At 44.6% G+C, this 19913-nt stretch overlaps 1 protein-coding gene across 2 annotated transcripts in view; it reads right to left on the bottom strand.

Annotated features, from left to right (window-relative positions):
* PCSK5 (proprotein convertase subtilisin/kexin type 5) overlaps positions 1 to 14633 on the bottom strand; it is a 260397-nt gene extending 245764 nt beyond the window's left edge. For both annotated transcript variants that reach the window (XM_086770052.1, XM_086770051.1), the window contains exon 1: positions 14436 to 14633. In XM_086770052.1, coding sequence (XP_086626178.1) covers positions 14436 to 14633 — 198 coding nt within the window. The remainder of the gene's footprint in view (positions 1 to 14435) is intronic.
* Between the last annotated feature and the right edge of the window lie 5280 nt (positions 14634 to 19913).

A 19913-nucleotide genomic window follows, 5' to 3' on the forward strand; every position in this document is an offset into this window, starting at 1 on the left:
ATTTACTGATAAGACGTGTGATGCCAACACAGTCCAGAGCCCCTTTAGGTCACAGGGTGGTTAACTTGTCTCAGCGACCCTGTTTACTTCCAGTTATAAGTTTTACCAGGCTTTGTGATTTGTCAGTTGGCCATGATCATTATGCACTGGCTTAAGAATTATTGGGAGGAGTCCGTTCAGTGACAACAGATATTTAAACTTCCCTGAGCTGAAGCAAAGGTAGTGCTTGATCAGACAGGCAGAAAGGAGTAATTACAGCAATGCGAAGATGGGCATGTGTCAAGAGTGCCAAGGAAATCGCAGATATTGTCATACATGTCCTCTCTGGAAATTACCTTGTACTTGAAACAGGTGTGAATAAAATCATACTAATGTTGTGCTATTGACCCAAAGGGAATGATTTGGCTCACAATGGGGAAAAAGACAGGCTAAGAGAGTTGGGGCTGTTCAGCCTGGAGAAGGCTTAAAGGCTACTGAGGCCTATACAAACTGCAACAGAATACTTTGCTGAGCTAAATTTCAGAGACTCTCTTTGGGGTCCAGTGAGAGAAGTGTTTCTCTTTAAAAGCAGAAAAAAAAAAAACTAGTCTGAGCTGTAAGACCACTGTTCAGGTGTCTACATTGGCTATACTGCACCCCAACTGGTAAAACTACTGCTCCTCGTGGAGGAAGGGCCTTGGTTGCTCAAGAGAAAACAGAGCTTAATCTGCAGTCCATTCCTGCAGTGATACTCATTTTCAAGTAAAGTGGGGGAACTTAAAGCCCTGCCATTGCTGTTCATTCATGGTTGGCTCACTGAAGCCCAGCATACTCATAAAGCATCTTTTTTTTTTTTCAAAGTTTAGCATTAAGCTAAACTCAGTTCAGCTTGGATGGGTTACTCAAGATACGATACTTGGAGTACAAATATTCTGCAGTCCAGTGAACAAAAACATGCAGTAAATTAAGTGAAAGCAATAAGGGCAGTGGCATGAAATCTCTCAACTAAAAAGTAGTTTTCACATTTCAAGACAGCTGGAATACAAATATGATGTCAATTTTTAAAAGGAGATCTGAAGCACTATGGACTTGCAAGTCACTAGTAGGCAAATGACTATAAACTAAAGAAGTAAGAGAATTAATGGGTACTTGGATGAAAAAAAAATACTGCTTTGGAAAAGTTCTTTGAAGACCTCAAGCATATAGACAATGATGGGTAGAATCACATACTCTGGTTGGACTTCCAAAAGGCTTTTGACACTGTCCATCACCAAGAGCTTTTAAGAATTTAAGAAGCCATGGCATAAGGTCTTTGCAGAAGCAAGCGATCAGTAAAAGACTGAAAACAAAGCTTAGGGGTAATTAGTTATTTGTTTATTAAAAAGCAATTAGCTTCTCATAATGGATGGAAGCCCCTGCTGGTGTTCTGCTGGCATCCCCGGCAGAATCTCTTCTAGGATCTACACTATTTCATTTAAAAACAAACCACATGGAAAAGAGAATGAGCTATCAGGTGTAGATGTTACTGTTAACAAACACACAGTAAAGACTGTAGCTAGCTGTGTGTGAGCTGCAGAAGGACCATGCAAAACTGAGAGATGGCAATAAAATGGCAAATGAAATCCAATGTAGACAAACATAGATGAACTGATGTACAAACCTAACCTCACACTAAAATCAGCTGTTTTGAGCTGCCCAGTACCAGAGGAGTGATGATCTCAGGGTTATGGCAGACTAATCCATGGAAATTCAGCTCGGTAGAAGTCCCAACAGCAAGTGACATACTAGACATGATCAATAAGTAAGGAAAATAAAGCAGAGAACATAGCACTGTAAGAATAAAGTGTCGCAAACCTTGCATTAAGTACTATGTGCAGTTCTAGTCCACTCTATTCAAAGAATATATAGTAGAGCTGGAAAAGTTTCCAAGTGGGAGAAGAAGGATGGACAAAGATATGGTACCAAAGATATGGTATGGGGAATAGAGAAGTAAGCTAGGACTCTTCAATCTAGGCACGCCACAGTTTAGGGGAAAATACTGCTGGATAAGGGACAACCAATTGTCATCATCTACCTAGACTTCTGCAAAGCATTTGATACTGTCCCGCATGACACCCTTGACTCTAAACTGGAGAGACATGGATTTGACAGATGGACCACTTGGTGGATAAGGAATTGGCTGGATAGCCACACTCAAAGAACTGTGTCCCAGTGGAGACTGGGCCCATGCGAACCTCAGCCTTGTTGAATGAAGTTCAACAAGGCCAAGTGTAAGGTCCTGCACATAGGCTGGGGCAATTCCAAGTACAAATACAGGCTGGGTGGAGAGTGGATTAAAAGCAGCCCTGTGGAGAAGAACTTGGGGGTACTGGTGGGTGAGAAGCTCAACATGAGCTGGCAATGTGCACTTGCAGCCCAGAAAGTCAACCACACCCTGGGCTGCATCAAAAGAAGTGTGGCCAAAATGACGAGGGAGGGGATTCTGCCCATCTACTCTGCCCTGGTGAGACCCCACCTGGAGTACTGCATCCAGCTCTGGAGACCCCAACATAACAACATGGACTTGTCTGAACAAGCCTAGAGAAGGGCCATGAAGATGGTCAGAGGGCTGGAGCACCTCTCCTATGGAGAAAGGCTGAGGCAGTAGGGGCTGCTCAGGCTGGAGAAGGGCAGGCTCCAGGGACATGTTACAGTGGTCTTCCAGTACCTAAAAGGGGCTTATAAGAAAGACAGAGAGAAACTCTTTAGCAGGGCCTGTTGTGATAGGACAAGGGGTAATGGTTTTAAAATAGGGGGAGGTATATTCAGACTAGCATAAGGGAAAAATTTTTTGCAGTGAGGGTAATGGAACACTGGAACGGGTTGCCCAGAGTAGTGGTAGATGCTCCATCCCTGGAAACATTCAAGACCAGGTTGGATGAGGCTCTGAGCAACCTGATCTAGTTGGGGATGTCCCTGCGCCTTGCAGGGGAGGTTGGACTAGATGATCTTTAAATTTCCCTTCCAATTCAAACTATTCTATGATTCATGATCAGAAATCTTAAAAAATTATGTATGGCATAAGAAGAATAGACAGAGATTGACTTTCAGCATCTCTTTCAGTACCCATCAAACAAATCTAGTAAATAATGAGCAAAAGAGAGGTTGTTCTTCATGCAAGGAAGTAGCAAACTTTTAAAACCCTCACCAAAGATTATTATGGATGCTGAAAGTTTACTTTTGTTTGAAAGACTGGACAAGTGTCTGGAAAAAAAAAAAATCTGAAAACCATATCCAGCTCAAGCACTTCCCTGAGTTGAAAACAGTGGAAGGGAGAAGCATCAGATGGTTGTTTTGATCATTCTCTGCCACAGACAGTAACTTAACACCAGTGCCATAGGCAGGCAGGCTAGATGGATCTCCTAACTGACGCAGCAAGACCTTGCATCCTTATGAGTCTATTTGAATAAAGGCTGTTCACGTGAACAAAAATTTTGTAAGAATTACTTCTCTATGCTCTAGATGTCATACTGCTGGCTCTAGAGGTGTGACACATGCATTTTATTTTTTGTTTAAGACATCAGGTTACTGTCTTAATATGCTTTACAAAGAAAAGCTAAAAAAAAGACAAAAATGTTCTCTAGGTTTACCCAGAGGGGAGGCTACATGCAACCATTGATTAAGCTAAATATTTTAAAAAGGAGAATATTATCCAATTCTAGGCTTGAATTTCAGCCACACAGCACTACTCTGTAACACTTTCACTGCCCACTAAGCACTTGCGCACAAAACCAGGTGGTTTTATTCCAGTTTGAACAAGAACGAACAAGAGAACGTAGCAAAGGTTTTATTTGTGACTTGTAACATCTCTAGAACTTCAGTTTGGCCCTGGAAGACAAACATAAATGAGGCCTGTTCCCTGCTGGCACAAAATCATCTCTGAAAAGCAGAAAAAAAAAAGGAGAAAAACTGTAACTTGACCAAAAATGGCTCCTGGTTGATGGCTATCCCCCATTTAGAAGCATGCTCTCTGCCTGGGAGCAGATTCCTTCTATATGGAAGAGTCTGTGCTGTGAATTTTTTTCTTTCTTAGTTTGTTTAGAACTATATAATCCATAATCCTGCCGGGGTAACATGCCTTTTACAAGCTCATCTCCATCGTACACCATCATGTAACCCACAAGAATTTCCACAACAAGCTATTCTGGCAGGATTTCACGGTGTAGCTCTGATACTTTTCTGGACTTGCCAATGTTTCATTCCCAAGAGTTTTTCATTCTGCAAATATCAATCAAATTGGGTCCAGCATGTTGCCAAATAATCACTTACTGTCTTAAACTATGTATCTCTGGCAAGGAGGATTCTGTTTGATCGGATTTTTTCCTGTGTTTGGCAGGTGACAAAGAGCACCACAGTTCCTCACTAGGGACGATATGATTTATTCAGATCCATGGCTGACATATACATATCTCCCCACTTTGTGATTTTACAATTCATCATTTGGAGAGGAAGAGAAACATATATATTGGTCAATCACAGAACCACAGAACACAGCTGCAAAACACACAAATATAATATTGGAAATATCTTGCCTGACAAAGTCTAGACAATTATTTACGATATTGTACAAAGCAGTGGGGAGGTTGTGTACAAGCCAGCCATCTTTTCTGGTTCAGGCAAACAGATGTCAATGAAAACACAGTAACTGGGATGACCGCGGGAGTGGGAAGTTTATCTCCTACTCGGAAACCAGAAGCTACAGAAGCAAAAGGGAAGGCTGGTTCCCCTGCAAATGTGCGGGAGAAACAGATGAGTAACTTAAGCACAAGAATAGATATATACAGGTCATGCCTAAATTTAGTCTGTAAGCTGGAAGTCAATGAAAAAAGAAAAAAAATAAAGCTTTCCAGACTGAGGACAAATAACAAAACCACTTTTAAAAATGGTTAGTTTTAGACTTGCTTAAAACTGGGGTAAAAAATCCACTTATAAACACCTGAAGGTTTATAACAGCAATGAATGATGATCCAGTCCATTCCCATATCCTTGCAATTTTTATATTTATTTTGAGCTGATACTTCGCAAATTAAAAACTGTATCTATCTTCAAGTACTACTTAATTAATGGTCATCTTCAAATTCCTGAAGTAGTGCCCAAAATTAAACTATGAAATAGTAGGTCAAAGCTCTGTAAGTAACACAGATATATCTATTTATTACAATAGGGCAGCAAACAACTATCTGGCAGAGTTCCTCTAGAAACGGTTTTGGTCAATATTTCAACTAGTGACCTGAATATTGGCATAGGAAAGATACCTAGAAAACATAACATACATGAAGAAGCAGAGGATCTGCAAGCACGTTGCAGGGCAGGAACAGAATTAAAAACAAACTGAAACTGTAAAATGAGGTTTGGAAAAACAGGGCAAGGTTCAGCAAAGGCATATGCAAAGTACTATGCCTAATCAATAATAATCTGCTGAACAGATTCAGGCTGGAGAACAATGGGCTCAGAATTTGACAGAATCAATCTATGAACCACAGCAGATCACAAGCTGAACTAAGTCAACAATGTCATACAGCTACAGGATAGCCAAACAGCATAACAGGCTACAAAAATAGGAGTGCTGTCCTCAAGACAACTGAGGGAATCCCCATGTTATACTCAGCTGTAACGCTCTAGCAGCTCCTTGCTCAAGAAGATGAGGATCACTTAGAAAGACCAGAATCGAACAGCAAAACAGTGAAAACCTGACCTATACGAAACAAGGGAAAGGACTGGGCTGAAAGAAAAAAGATAAAAGTAGGTGGCAGGAAGAGTGAAACGCTACAATTTTTCTGATGTTGCTACTCTTTATCTTCATAGAGAAACAAGAAAGGCATGCTCTGAACTGCAGGAAGACAGATAGAGCTTAGACTTCACGAGGTCAAAGAGGATAATGAAATCGGACTAGAATCGGACATGCCCTGGCACCGTGGAGCTTCCTCACTGAATACATTAAAAAACTGCTTACATATCTGCCAGGAAAGTTGTGGGCATAGCTGATTCTCTTCAAGGACACTGTGATGGACAAGCTGATCTGTAGAGATGTCCCCCACACCCCGCCCATCACTTCTACAACTGTCAGCCATTGTTGGTCAGAGGTCATCTCATACCAGATATGACCACTGTTTTACCAGGTGTATGGGGCGCTACGGATTTACCTTAATATGTTTTACAGATTTCTTCTGCTTCTTCCATTTTAATATAGCCTGGTCCACTTCTTTATATACTTTGTTTGAGAGCAGCAGTTCCCACAAACATTGTCATTTGTAAGTTAGGCTTGCAACTAATTGTTATTCTTAAAAGTATAATTTAGTGTGTGTTTCCCTAAGGGCTTTAAATGAAAAATCATCACATAATTTGGATCTTGACTACTATGCTGTTAAATAAGATTCTCATCTTCCCTCATTTTGTTAACAACATACGAAGACTATTAGATCGCTTCTATAACCAGAACCCATTTGGCACATCCTTTTCTTCATCCAACTCCTAATGAAAGCTCACATTTAGTAGTAGTAAGCTCTGCTTTCTCTCCCTCCTCCCTCTCATTTTTAACTGCACAGTCAAGAGAACTGCTGCTAAGTATGAAGTAATTAGGCATGGCATACCCTTTGTATTCTCCAGTATGTGCTGGTTTTCTGTTTTTATGGCATGTGAGAATTCGCAAGAATGTTGTTTCAGTGCTTACATTTTCCAAAGATCTTTCTATCTGGTGGTTATTTTCTACCAGTCCATAAATGTACTTTTTTCTGCCATGAATACGTGGCAATCCCAGGCACAAATACAGGCTGGGCGGAGAATGGATCGAGAGCAGCCCTGAGGAGAAGGACTTGGGAGTGCTGGTGGACGAGAAGCTCAGCATGAGCTGGCAATGTGTGCTTGCAGCCCAGAAAGCCAACCGCATCCTGGGCTGCATCAAGAGGAGCATGGTCAGCAGGTCGAGGGAGGTGATTCTCCCCTCTACTCTGCCCTGGTGAGACCCCACCTGGAGTACTGCATCCAGTTCTGGAGCCCCCAACACAAGAAGGACATGGACCAGTTGGAGAAGGTCCAGAGGAGGGCCACAAAGATGATAAGAGGGCTGGAGCACCTCTCCTGTGAGGGCAGGCTGAGAGAGTTGGGGCTGTTCAGCCTGGAGAAGAGAAGGCTCCAGGAAGACCTGATAGTGGTCTTCCAGTACCTCAAGGGGGCCTACAAGAAAGATGGGGAGAAGCTGGTTCAGTAGGGCCTGTTGTGATAGGATGAAGTTTTAAAATAGAGGGGGGTAGATTTAGATTAGATATTAGGAAAAAAAATTTTTACAATGCGAGTTGTAGAACACTGAAACAGGTTGCCCAGAGAGCAATGCCCCACCCCTGGAAACGTTCAAGGCCAGGTTGGATGAGGCTCTGAGCAACCTGATCTGGTTGGAGATGTCCCTGCTCCTTGCAGGGGGGTTGTACTAGATGACCTTTGAAGGTCCCTTCCAACCCTAACCATTCCATGATTCTATGAATAAGAGAAAATTCTATTTTCCTTGGCGCATCTGTGTAACTGCACTGCATCTGTATGTGCACACAGCTTAGAGCACACCTAGCTTTGATTCTTTTAATATCATAGTTCTGGTACTTGCATTTTTAGTACTCAGGACTTCATTAAACTTACCCCAGCTATTAAATTTTAGTAATAGTATACCCTCTTTCAATGCCATGACCACATAGGCTCTTAAGGGGCAGGTCTCTCTCTATATTACTATTCTGGGGCAGTTGAACTTTCTTTCCACACAGAGGCTTACCATCCTGATTTTTTGAGTCATCCATGTAAGGTGGTGGAGGTTATGGCAGCAAATGTCTTCCTTTCCTGGAGACAACAACCTTACTTTAGGCTCTTAATCACAAAATAAGCTCCCTTTTCTCTTAACTGGATGCTTTTTCCTCTAGTCTTCCAATTTCAGCTACTTAGTTTGCAAAATTTCCTTTAGCCTCCCATCAGGAATAGATTTGGAAAATGGAAAACAGCCATTCCTCCCATTCTTTTTGATCAATTGATCTTGTTACACAACATCTTCTCTGTGTCATCACTGAGTCCTCAGGTTTGAAATGAACTAATATTTATTAACTCTTTGTGTGATTTGCTGTCTTTAAACCTAAAAACTCTCAATAACAACAACAAAAAAAAACAAAAAACCTTTTGATGAATCACATTAGCATTTTCATTATCTAAAATCACCACATCTATATATCTAACAGTGACTCCTGGGCCACACCTCGAGCTTAGCACTCTTAGGTGTCTTTTAGCAAGCACTGTGAATTCCTTGCAGGAAGAAAATTGGAGGGAAAGGGTAGTCTGTCACTTGCCAAGGGTGAGGAGCAGGCCACTAGACCCTGGAAAAGATCAGAAAAGAAAAATTACTGGAAGAATACAATTCAGGGAGGAAAGATGTGCTCTGGAAAAGTGCTGACCCATCCTCAGCCCCTGTCCAGGATTAAGGAATAAAAAGGAAAAGAAGGATCTAAAGTTTATTTCTATACTAGTTAATGCAGCATTTCTCTCCCTTGTTGGAGCCACAGATGAGATACCTTTACCTCTTCCGTTCTTCCATCACTTCTGGGATATCAGCTGTTTGTTTTTCATGCTGTTCTGCAGCTTCAAGGGAAGTGCCTTGCCTGAATGAGAAACTCCTGGCACCTAATCACAGCAACCTGAAACTGATGAGGCACCACTTTCTAGAAAAGCACCTAGAAAACTTTCCTTGTTTTGAAGCCCATACATTTGAAATTACAATAAACTCATGTGCCCAAAGTCAGTTACGGAACTCCTCCTCTCCTAAAGGAGGAGTGAGGGGAAAAAGCTTAAGTCAACAGCTCAAGAGCAGAAGAGCCTTCAGCACTGGAGCTTGGAGTAGCATTCCCAGCTTCTCAGATGCTTCATGAGTCATCTCTGTATAAGCTGGTGTTACTTTCTCCAGTCTGTTGAGAACATGTCAGCACCAAACTGCAAATTTATATCCAGTGAGAAGCTGTGCTTACAAGAAATGAGGAAATTCATGGGAATCAAGATTACATACCAGTATACCTTAATTTTCATAGCTGTGTCAAAAGAAAATTTCCTTCTTTCCCTGTATAATAAGGAATCCCCATGCTATCAGCAGTCATAATATTTATGCCAATTGTACAAAATGCTACACAGACTATATGTTTAGTCCTCGGCAGCTGCCAACAGTGAAAGAAACTTTCACAAAAGTCAGTGACTGATACTTTGTTCTAAGAGAAAGTTCTGCTTAATGCAGCCACTCCAAGAGAGAAGGGTAAAATACATCAGCAAGCAGCTGCTGAGGGATGTGGTATACCCCCAATTGCTCCATCCAGTGTGTCACTTAGAACAACTCCTTGGCTGCTTTGCATTATACTACCTTATCACAGTCCCAGAAGGTTTGCTATAGTCCAGAAAACTTTCTTAAAAGACCCATGCAAAAAGAATAAAGGCAATTTCTTTACATGAAGGATTTGCTTGCTAGAGGAACTACTAATTGCACTTCAAAGGTAGGCCAGAAATGCCTGCAATATATGTGAACAGGAGGGGAAAAAAAAAAAAAAGAAAAAAGTTAACTCTGTGCATTTAAGTTCTGATATTACATGTTTGTGCTATTTGAAAGCCCAGCGAAACACAGGAGACGTTAGGCTGATTCTTTCGTAGCATATACTGATGCCCTACTGTGTTTGCTCCATTTAATGCAGCTGTGGTTAAGTCACAGAAATTACATTACCAGTAGCCAAGTACTCAAGCCTGAAGTTAGAGCACAGGCCTTTAATATGTGTTAAAAGAAGGACTGTTAATTTGAGCATCAGCTCAAGTGGGCCCTACTATCCGAAACAGAAGCTCCAAACTGGTGGCACTAACTGCAGCAGTCAAAATCAGTGACTTTCCAAAGGATATTCTACCCACTTGTGTTAGTCAGTAAGGACATCTATTGCCTCTGTTTTCATTAGAGGTAACCTTTGTTCAGTCCTGTGGGGAAAAGAGTTTTCCAGCAGAAACCAAATAACAATGATAGGTCTAAGTTTCTGCTCTATGCTTTTGCAAGCTGTAGATAAAGAAAATTAATGACAGTCTCACTAGATTCACTGTAAGAATTCAAGTATCTTTGAAGCACAAGCTTCTATGTCTACTGTCAAGTTCACGTTGGCAATGGTAAGGAAATACAGGATAAATGAGCAGTGCATTAGAACAATTTGTAGGAAACAAGAACCATAACATGTAGCCTGGAAAAACACAAAGTAAAAGAGGGTTCTTTCTCTGCTGAACCATGTTCCCTAAAAACCAACAGAAAACTCCTCTTTTCAAGAAACAGAGAAGCTAAAGCTTCAAGTTTCTTTAAGAACAGATATAGATCTCAGAAGAAGTTTGAGAACAACAGCAGTTTAGCAGCAGAAGCTGTGAGTTGCAGGAGTTCTCAATTGCTCAGCAGGTGATCTTCTAACCTTTCTGCCATCTATTTCTGACTGATTCATCCAGTCATTCAGGTAGGCTTGGTAGCTTTCCTGTCATCACCATGGCAATGAAAATGGACTTAAGAGGTATTTCAGGACACAACGGGATACTTGCCAAATCCCACAAACACCAAAAAAAAAAAAAGGAAAGTTAAATTCCGCCTGTTACCTGGCATGCACCCAATAACAAAAACTGGGAGAAAGGATGTTGTTTGGTGTTTACAAGTCACAGCCTTCCCAGATCTACTGTCTTGCCTCAACTGATCAACTTAATGTACCTTTCAATGCCATTTTTCCACAAACACAACCCAAATATTGCCTACTCTTAACTGTTATACTCCTAACATATCTTAATCTCTCTCTCTTCCACAGCACCTTGCATCTCCACTCATGCAAACTTAACAAGGTGGCGGGTAAGAATAACATCTTCAGAACCTGCCTGTTTTCCACTATTCCCATCAGCTCTAATCACGCAATTAACTGTTGTCAGAATACTCCTGGTTTGCAACTTCGCAACTGCACTTCTTTGACTTTCATTTTTATACAGTTTCACTACGTCTCATCTTGAATATTTTAATTCCATTCTTCTTCTGGGTCATTTGTACTGAGTTGGTTCTTTGGGCCAGCTGTAATGGGATTTGGATTTAGCTTTTTGCACTTTCTTCTTAAAGGTGAGCTCATAAATTTAATTTAGCAAAAAATATCATGCTTAGTGCATTACCCTACATTTTTAAAATCCACTTCAGGTTATTTTTGGATGTGTATTTTCATGAGATTTGTAATTGCCTTCTTCAAGCAGAAGTAAACAGCCTAGCTCTTATGACACTTTCAGCTTTAATTATACTATTTCAGCTTACCTAGAAGATATGTTATGTGCAAAATCAAAGTTTAATTGCCTGGCCATAGCTGCTACAATATACAAACATTAAGCATGGGAGTCCCGCCTCTAGCAGAGAATTCTGCGTACTTCTTTCACTGTTTTCATCATGTATTCAACTAAGAGAATGTCTTTCAACACCTCACACCAAATATAGATTTTAAAGTTGCTTGCAATTGTCTCCCAGTAATAAACAGTAGATTCTTGCCACATTCTCATATTCTTTTGCACTTCCCGTTCTGTGTCACATGTCTCACTTTTCCAAATCTATGCAAAAAGCCTGTTACAGGCAAATCTAACTCATCAGTTCAGACTTCCCTGACTTCCTTTCTCTAAAAGTTAATACCTTACTCCTTCTGCCTATCTTTATCAAGTGATACACTCTACATGGAGTGATTGATTAGCTTCACAGAAAACAATGAACAACTTTCTTGCATGTTTAAGAAACACAGTTACACAGTTTTTTTACATAGGCTTTGAACCATATGTTTACATGTTAACCTATGAATGGTCAGACCACAGCCATTTGGATTATTTTATGAACTCTGAAATCTCAACTTACAAATTCTATCTAGCGACCAGGTTGGCCTGATGAATTAGCACTAGCTGGGAATAAAACAATAGACATTAGACCAACCACCAATATATTAACAAACGTGCTGTCACAGAAATACCATTTGGAGATGATTTTGCAAGAAATTATCAGAAACTTAACACTGGCCATTGTAAAAAGATGCCCATGGGAAGAAACTCTGCATAAGACTTTGTGCAAACGCACAACACTTCTCAGGGGATCTGAGTGTAATGGCATGGCACAATGACATCTAGCACCCAGTTACTCCAATCCACAATACATATAGGAAGTTCTGTGGAATTTCTTCACATACACCCACCGGCTGGTTACAGTCAGCTGACGAAGGATCACCCATCAGTCTGGTTCATATTATTACTGAGGTTTTCTTTCTCCATCATTTAACATTCTTATATTCCTCTTCTACTTGCAGTCACCCCATCTGCATAACTAACGGTATTGACTCCCTTCGCGTATGCCCTCTTTTCATCTGCATACCCAGTAAGGTATTTTCCAGTTGTTCATTATTTATAGTCTCTATTTTCTCTCATTCCCATCTGTATACCTGATCAGTAATGTATCTATTATTAATATCTCATAGGTGTATACATGGCACTTTCACTGACACATAAGAAGCGATAGCAGCTTACTACATTCTTTACTTAATTCAGTGTGCGGTTTGGATGTGCAAGGTATAAAAAAACCAGGCTCTGAGCTAGCCAGCTGGTCTGACAAAAGGGAGAAGTGTATCCTTCAACGGACTAACTGTTGCTTATTTCAGCACAACAAAGGCCCAGACAGGAATACAGAAAAACACTTTGAGCAAAAGACGTGTGTAAGACAAAAAGGAAAGACATTAATGTAAAAAACTTTGTACTTGAAATCCCAAATGGCAGTTTCAAGGTACAGGTTCAATTTTGATATGAAAGCTTCCTACTGAATTTCTGAGCCCCAAAGTGGGTATGACATTGCCTACCCGCCCAAGCACTCCAAGAGGGAAGTTGGCACCCACTTTTTCTAAGTAACTGCATCTTTACACATCATATTTTTTGCTACCTCAATGTCATTTTCCAACTTTTCTCATGTAAATTATTTATCTTAATAGACTACTCAGCTGCTTTATTCAGGCTTGCAATCATTGGGAATGGTTGAGATGCGGGCTTCAAACTTGCGAGTCAATGATGCAGTACATGGGAACTCATTCTACAACACAAATAAAAACCGGGTCTCACTTTGATCCAGTTGATATAAAAGGCCTTTTTTTATAAACGCAGCTGTGTTTTTGTGAACCTCATGTATAAGATGAAGCCTTCTGTACCAGTAAACACTCATTTCTAAACTTTGGATTCCTGCAGGATAAACTACAGACTAAAAAGACTCTGCTTGGATGTTCGCACCCAAGCGTGCAACAGAATTGTTTATTTTTTAGGCACTTACCTTGCTAAACCCTGCATATGCAACTCATAACTCAAGGATAATTGTCAGGAAAGCTTAGGATACCGGGCACAAACTCTGTCAGAAAAAGTGATCTTGGGATCACTTTTCAACAGGAACTGTGCCCAGCTGTAGCAGCGGGGGGGGATTTTTCAGCCTGATGGGGTCCATCGAGAACCAGGTGTTTCCTCGCTTGCAGTTCCTGGACCCGGCTGGATCCAAGGATTTTCTCACGGGGTGATCTCCGGATCTAGCCAGTCCAGGTGTTTTCTAGAGAAACATCTGCGGGCTCCGCAGCGCCCAGGTGCTGCTCGGCCAGCCGGGGAAGCTACTCCGGCTTCGTCTCTCTCCCGTCATTTCACAACGAAACCCGGCGGAAAGCGAGTGGGCTGCGGGACAGCGGCGGTCGGGCCGGCCGCCTCCCACCCGGGGGCAGCCCCGGACCCCTCGGGAGCGCTCCCTTGCCCCACGGGACCCCCGGCAGCCAGCCCCGGGGCCGCCACACGCCCCGCCAGAAAGGGCGGGGGGATAGGGGGGTCGGGACGCCCCCCGCGGCGGGCCGGCGGTCGCAGCTGCCACGTCCTGGCTGCCGGGGAGACAGGCGCTGGCTGCAGGGCGAGCTCCTCTCGCACTGGCGTTTTTCGCTTTGCGAGCGGGGCGAAGGTGCGGGGGTTAGGAGGGTGTCCGTTGCGGAGCGCAAAGTTCAGCCGCCGCGGAGGCGGCGCGGCGGCGGGCAGAGCCCCGGCGGGGCCCCTCGCGCCGCCGTCCGCGGCCCGCGGGCGGCTCCGCGCCGGCTTCCGCACCTGGCCGCAGAAGGGCCGCCCGCGACCCCGGCCCCTCCGGCGCGGCTCGGCCGCATCCGCGCATCACCTCCGCCGGCGCGCGGAGAGGAGGAGCGGGGGGATGGCTTCGCGGGGCCGCCCCGCGGCGGCGGCGGGGCCCGCTGCGGGGCCGGGGCCGCACGGCGGCCGCGGAGCCGCCCCGTCCCTTTTGCCCTCGTCCCGGCTGCCCCTGCCCCGGCGGCGCGGGGCGGGCGGCGGCAGCGGCCCCCTGCCCGCCCGGCAGTAGTTGTAAGGAGGGTTACCTGTCCGATATTGACGTATCCGTACTTGCTAGCTATCCTGTCGGCCTCCGGCAGCCCCCCAGCTATCCGCACAGCCCAGTGGTTGGTGTACAGGCGCGTCCTGCAGGCGGGCAGCAGGAACCCCAGCACCAGGGTGAGCCGGCAGAGAAGGTCCCCGCCGCCTCCGCCTCCCCAGCAGCCGCGGCGCTTCCAGCCCATCTTCTCCTCCTCCGCGCGCAACCCCCACGAAAAAAAAAAAAATTGGGAGAAGAAAAAAAAAAAAAAAACTTCTCCTTCCTTCTTCTGAGGCTTCTTCTCCTCACCTCCGGGCGGCACCGGCGGCGCGTCCTCCGAAGTTACCCCGAGGAGGAAACTAGGAAGAGCCGGGAGTAGTGCATTGAACCGCCCGGGGGTTAAACGATGAGGGGTTGGGAATAATGGTTATGATCGGTGGTTACTGCTGTCCCCTCCTCCCGCCGCTCTTCGGGGATTAAGTAACTTGCTTGGAAAGCTTCTCTCACAGTTTCTGAGCGCCAGCTTCTCCCTCTGTCCCCAGTTACAGGGGAAGTCGCCTCTCCGCGGGGAGGAGGGCTCCTTCTCCCTCTCTCCGCGCTTCCCTCCCCGCGATCTTCTGCCTCCTCTCCCGCGCCTGGCTTTTCCTCGCCTACCCTCTCCCCCTCTCGCCCAGAGCCCGGGAGCAGCGCGGCTGCGGCGGCAGGCGGTGTGTGAGTGTTGGCAGCTGAGCGCCTCAGTTCACTCCGGCTCGGCCACCTCCCTCTCCCCTCCTCCTCCTCCTCCTCCTCCTCCCTCTCTCCCTCCTCCTTCTTCTTCTCCTCCTCCTCCTTCTTTTCCTCCTCCTTCTCCGCCCGCCCTCGCTCCCGCCCGGCGGCGCTGAGGGCCAGGCGAAATGGCAGCCGCCGCACCCCGCCTGCCCCCGAGCTCCCGGGCCCGCGGTTACCGCCGGCCCCGAGCGGCGGCCGCCCCCGAGAGCTGCCCCCGCCTGGCTGGGAGGCCGCCGGGAGGGCTGCGGGACCCGCGGCGAGGTGCGAGGCCTGCGGCAAGGCTGGTGCCCGGCACCCGGCTGCGGCTCCCGCGGGGTGCCGGAGGGGCCGTGCGAGAGCCCCGGCTGCCCCGCGGGAGTGAGCTGGGGTACCCGGCGGGAGAAGAGCAGCCCTAGAGCTGCCTCAGCGGCAGCGGGGGTCTGGTGGCCGTTACTCCGCAGACGTTGCTGGGCGTCTTTAAGGTTGAACTGCCCGCCCAAGTCGGCGCCTGGTCAGCGCCTTGGGGAAGAAACGGCCGCAGCGGAGCAGCTGCGGTCCGGACGAGGGGCAGGGCCTCCCCGGCGCTCCCCCGCCCCTGTCCCGCCGCCGCTCCCGCCGCCTTGCGCTAAACCCGCGGGGCCACCGCAACGGGCTTGGGGAACCTGTGGGCCGGCTGTCTTCTCTGTCCAAGTTAGAATGAGGATCTGTAAAATTCGGACCAGCAGACCTCCTCTGAGGATCTACTGCGGCTTGTGAAGGAATTTCAACACGAGAAGTGCTGTTGCAATGTAAACGTTGTGGGTTGGTTGTTTTGTTTTTTTTTTTTCTCTCAAAAATGTCCTACAAAGGCACGCCGCTATCACTCTCCTTTTCATGGGGACATGAAGAATTAGAAGATAAATGGTTTGCAGAAAGTCATACGGTAACATGGAGTTTCTTTTCACCTCCCACAAGACCTGTGCTCCTACAGTTAAAACTGTTGTTTTCCTTATAAAGTAGAAATAGTAAAATGCAGACAGCCAAAACCACATGTTCCACCGTAAACCATTCTCTGCCTTAAGTTCATTCATTTTTCCCCTAAACATCAGTGTTATATTAGTGACTAACATCTTCCCACATCCTCTGATTGGTTTTAAAGGGGAGAAAAGGGGGAAATCCATTCTCTACCTCCTTGTTTGTTTTGCAGCTCCAAAAGCTTACTTGCCAGTGATTAGCTTTTCCCTGTCAGTATTTTTTCCTGTAGTTTGCATTATTGTTTGTATTACAACATACTGTTTACTCCCATTTGCAGATTCAAGACCTCCTTGTAGCTCACCTTCCCTGGAATTTCACAGGCGACAGCTCACCGCTTAGCAAGTCACTCCTCTACTGAAACCGCAATCAACACTCCCATCGGATTCAGCAGGAGCGGTGTTAAGCACAGACGGTTACGTCTCACAGCTGATATTCATAAATATACATTCATTGAATATGACATTAAATCTCCTCTAGCAATTAGCCCTGCTTATTGATTGGTTCAATGCTAATTACACAAGTTAGCTCTCTTCCTATATCTAGAGTGCTTAAATATGTTTAATCATGAATGGCCACCTTACTGAAGCACATAGCAATCAATGGGTCACAAAACCTGAACCTTGTGCAGTGTCAGTTTGTTTTTCTGAAGAGAATAAATTTAAAATCTATTTTCTGATCTTTTCTCAGTGAATTTTACTGTTAGTTTGACTGCCTTATTTCCCGCTATAGATGGTAGGGTTTCTTTCTGTCACAAAAGGCACCAACTACAAGCAAAAGATAAAGCTGCGCTATCATGTATTCACTTCCAACTTGGCTTATATGACAGGGTGTTTTATACACAGGCACCAAAGCCACTAGGAATTGTTAGACTTGACAAATACATCATTGTCCCCAAGTATCTTTTTCTAACGCTGCATTGCATCATGTAGCCAAAGAAAAATGGCTGTGGAAGTTATGCTAAACCTGAAAACCAGCCTCTGAAAAAGGAGGGACAGAGTCCCCAAAGGCATTTTTTCTATGATTATAAAGTCCTCTTTTACTGAGTCAGATGGCAACCATAGCTAGTTTGGGAACATTTGGACATTGGTCATAATGTGGAGTGTTTGAACCCATTTAAGTGTGAAAGCCAGACTGCAAAGTTTTGCTCAGTGCATCACAGCCACATCCTTAGGGGGGACCACACTCCCCCTTCCCCCCCAAAAAGGGAAAAACTCCTGCATTCCTGACCCATGCTGTGTTCTAATTAAAGCTGTTTCTTTCCAACACAGCTGAGAGGTAAGTACACTGGGCACCAGGTGGGCAGAGAGACCACTGAGGGGGCTGTCAGTAGTGGTGTAGTTTTATTCAGCGTACCTGCTGTATGTGGACTGCATATAGCTGTTAGCTGAGCTTGCTTCTGTACTCTTTTGGCAGCCAGATATCTTGTCTGTACAGACCGTGCTCCAGCGAAAGTTTTTTTCTCCTCTGAGTAAGGACGCTAAATTGGTTAGTTTCATCACTGTTGTCATAACCTATGCCTTTTATCTGTTTGTTAGGGTTTTTTCTCCACATTCTTACCCCTCCGCTGTGATCAAAATCAATATCTGGCTGACTGCTCAAAATGCAAGTTGCCATGTGTCTCTGTCTTGTCCTCTACTTATTGATACTAATCCCTGAATCCCTCCTCTATTGTTAGTTCCAAATGATTGTGATCCAGGATCTGACCTCAGTCTCTGTTCTCACTTTCCTCCTGTATGACCTAATTGCGTCTCTTCTTGCTGTTTTGCCTACCTAGTTTTGAAATTATTCTTTCCTTCCTAGTCCTTTCCCGGCCTGAAAATCCCTCTGGCTTGCTAGCTCTGGCAGGCTCTCTACTGTGCCGTGCTTCATTTCAACTTTCCAGCACTTTTCTATATGAGTTTCACAGATCAGTGCTCCAGAGACGTGTTAGGCCCCCAGGGTCATAATTAAGGAGGAAACCACAGAGGGCATATCTGTTCAAAGGAAGTGGCAGCCCAAAGTCCTCCAGGAAGAAGTCCTGCAAGCAGAAGTGCTGGCCCCTGAAGACCTTCCAGAACAGAGAACATTTTCAGAAGGAACTGGGGGTACATGTTCATCAGCTTTTGGAGTGGGAGAGTCCAGAGTGTACAGATGAAAGAATCCTCTTCAGGGAAGAGAAATCTTCAAAGAATGGAGGTTGTGTCAGCAAGTCATTTAGAGGTTGTCTTAGAATGATGGATGGTTTTGAAATCTAAAGGAGTATTCAGATTTCCTTAGTTTCAACCAGAACTGTTTTTTATACACAGTGTAGTCACTTGACACATAGGATCCAGTTTGCTGGTACACAGTTGTTTATTCTGCAGTTTGCTGTGCTTCAGGCTTGCCTGTAATTTTATTCACCTTTAACTTCAACTGCTTTTGAAAAGAATAAAGTTGCTGGTTGTTTTTTTTAAATAAAACTGGTTTTGCACATGATTGATTATATTAGTAGTTTTTTGCTTTGCAAATAGCTGCCTCCTTATGCTTTGAAACAGGATGCAATCCCTGTTTTGAGTACATGACTGTTCTCATGAAAAGCCAAATTTTGAGCCCTGTGTCCAAATTTTGAGCGACAGATTTCGCCTGCATGTTAGACATTTTTCTGCGTTCAGCAGCCAATACACTGAGATTGCTCACCCTCACTGGGCATGCCTCTCACAGTTCCTAGTGCGTAGGCTATAGGGTCTGTACCCTAACCCAGTGTGCAGTCCACAGCAAAGCATGACTTTTATGCAGCAATTGCTGTTCCCACTTCTTGCTGGTCACTGTGGGAGTGAGCACGATAACTGACAGCAATCTTTAAATGAGCCTTCTGGCAATGCAGAGGAGGGAAGTCTTCTGCCCTGAATGTAGAGAAGACAAGAAACAGGACGGGTGAAAGTACTCAACTGGAATAAAGACTCTGGGGCAGGAGAAAGGAACAGAAGGAAATTGGGATGGGAAATTGGCAGAGCAGTCCTCTGCCCATGGTGTGCTCCAGCCCAAGCCTTGCATTTCTCCTGAGCAATTTAATGGTGGAAGTTTGGTGATTCACTTAAGGATATAAAGGGCAGGATCCTTTATTTCCCGTGTGCTGGTAGTGAAGAGAGAGAATTTGGGTCTGGACCTTGTAATAGGCATGAGACTTCTGATCACTGATCATTGGACTGATATTGCCTCATTCAGTTACCATGTGGATTTCATTTTGTTTTTATGAATAAAGCTGCACTGCATATTTTTCCATTCTGTTCACCCTGTGCTTTCTCTTACCTTTCCCTCTTTTATTGTATTTATTGTCTTTTTTGAAGGATTGGCTCCCACCTCGTTATAGTTCTGACCACAGTGGCAGGCATAATTTGAAAAGATGCTAGCGTTAGCTGCAAAACTCTCTGCAGAGAGTCCCACTGCTTGTATTCACACCTGTGCCAGCATACTTGTTTGCCGTCTTCCCATTTGTGCAGCTGCATCTCTTTGACTGGGCTGAAATCTAAACTGTGCCATTAAGATAACAGTTACTTACATCTTTCTTTTTTTCCTTTCTTTTCTCTTTTTCTATTTTAAAAATCTATCTATTTATTTCAAAGATCTAGTTGACAGTGCAAATAGCTGTACTAACCTTACTGGTAACCCACAGTGCATAGCTAGGATGAATGGCTAAGGCATGGAGAGAAAATAAGGATGGTGAAAACAGGAATCTTTTCCGGCTGGCTTCAGTTCCAGACCCAGC

Source organism: Chlamydotis macqueenii, chromosome Z, assembly GCF_036417535.1.
Source record: "Chlamydotis macqueenii isolate bChlMac1 chromosome Z, bChlMac1.mat, whole genome shotgun sequence".
Classification (NCBI taxonomy): domain Eukaryota; kingdom Metazoa; phylum Chordata; class Aves; order Otidiformes; family Otididae; genus Chlamydotis; species Chlamydotis macqueenii.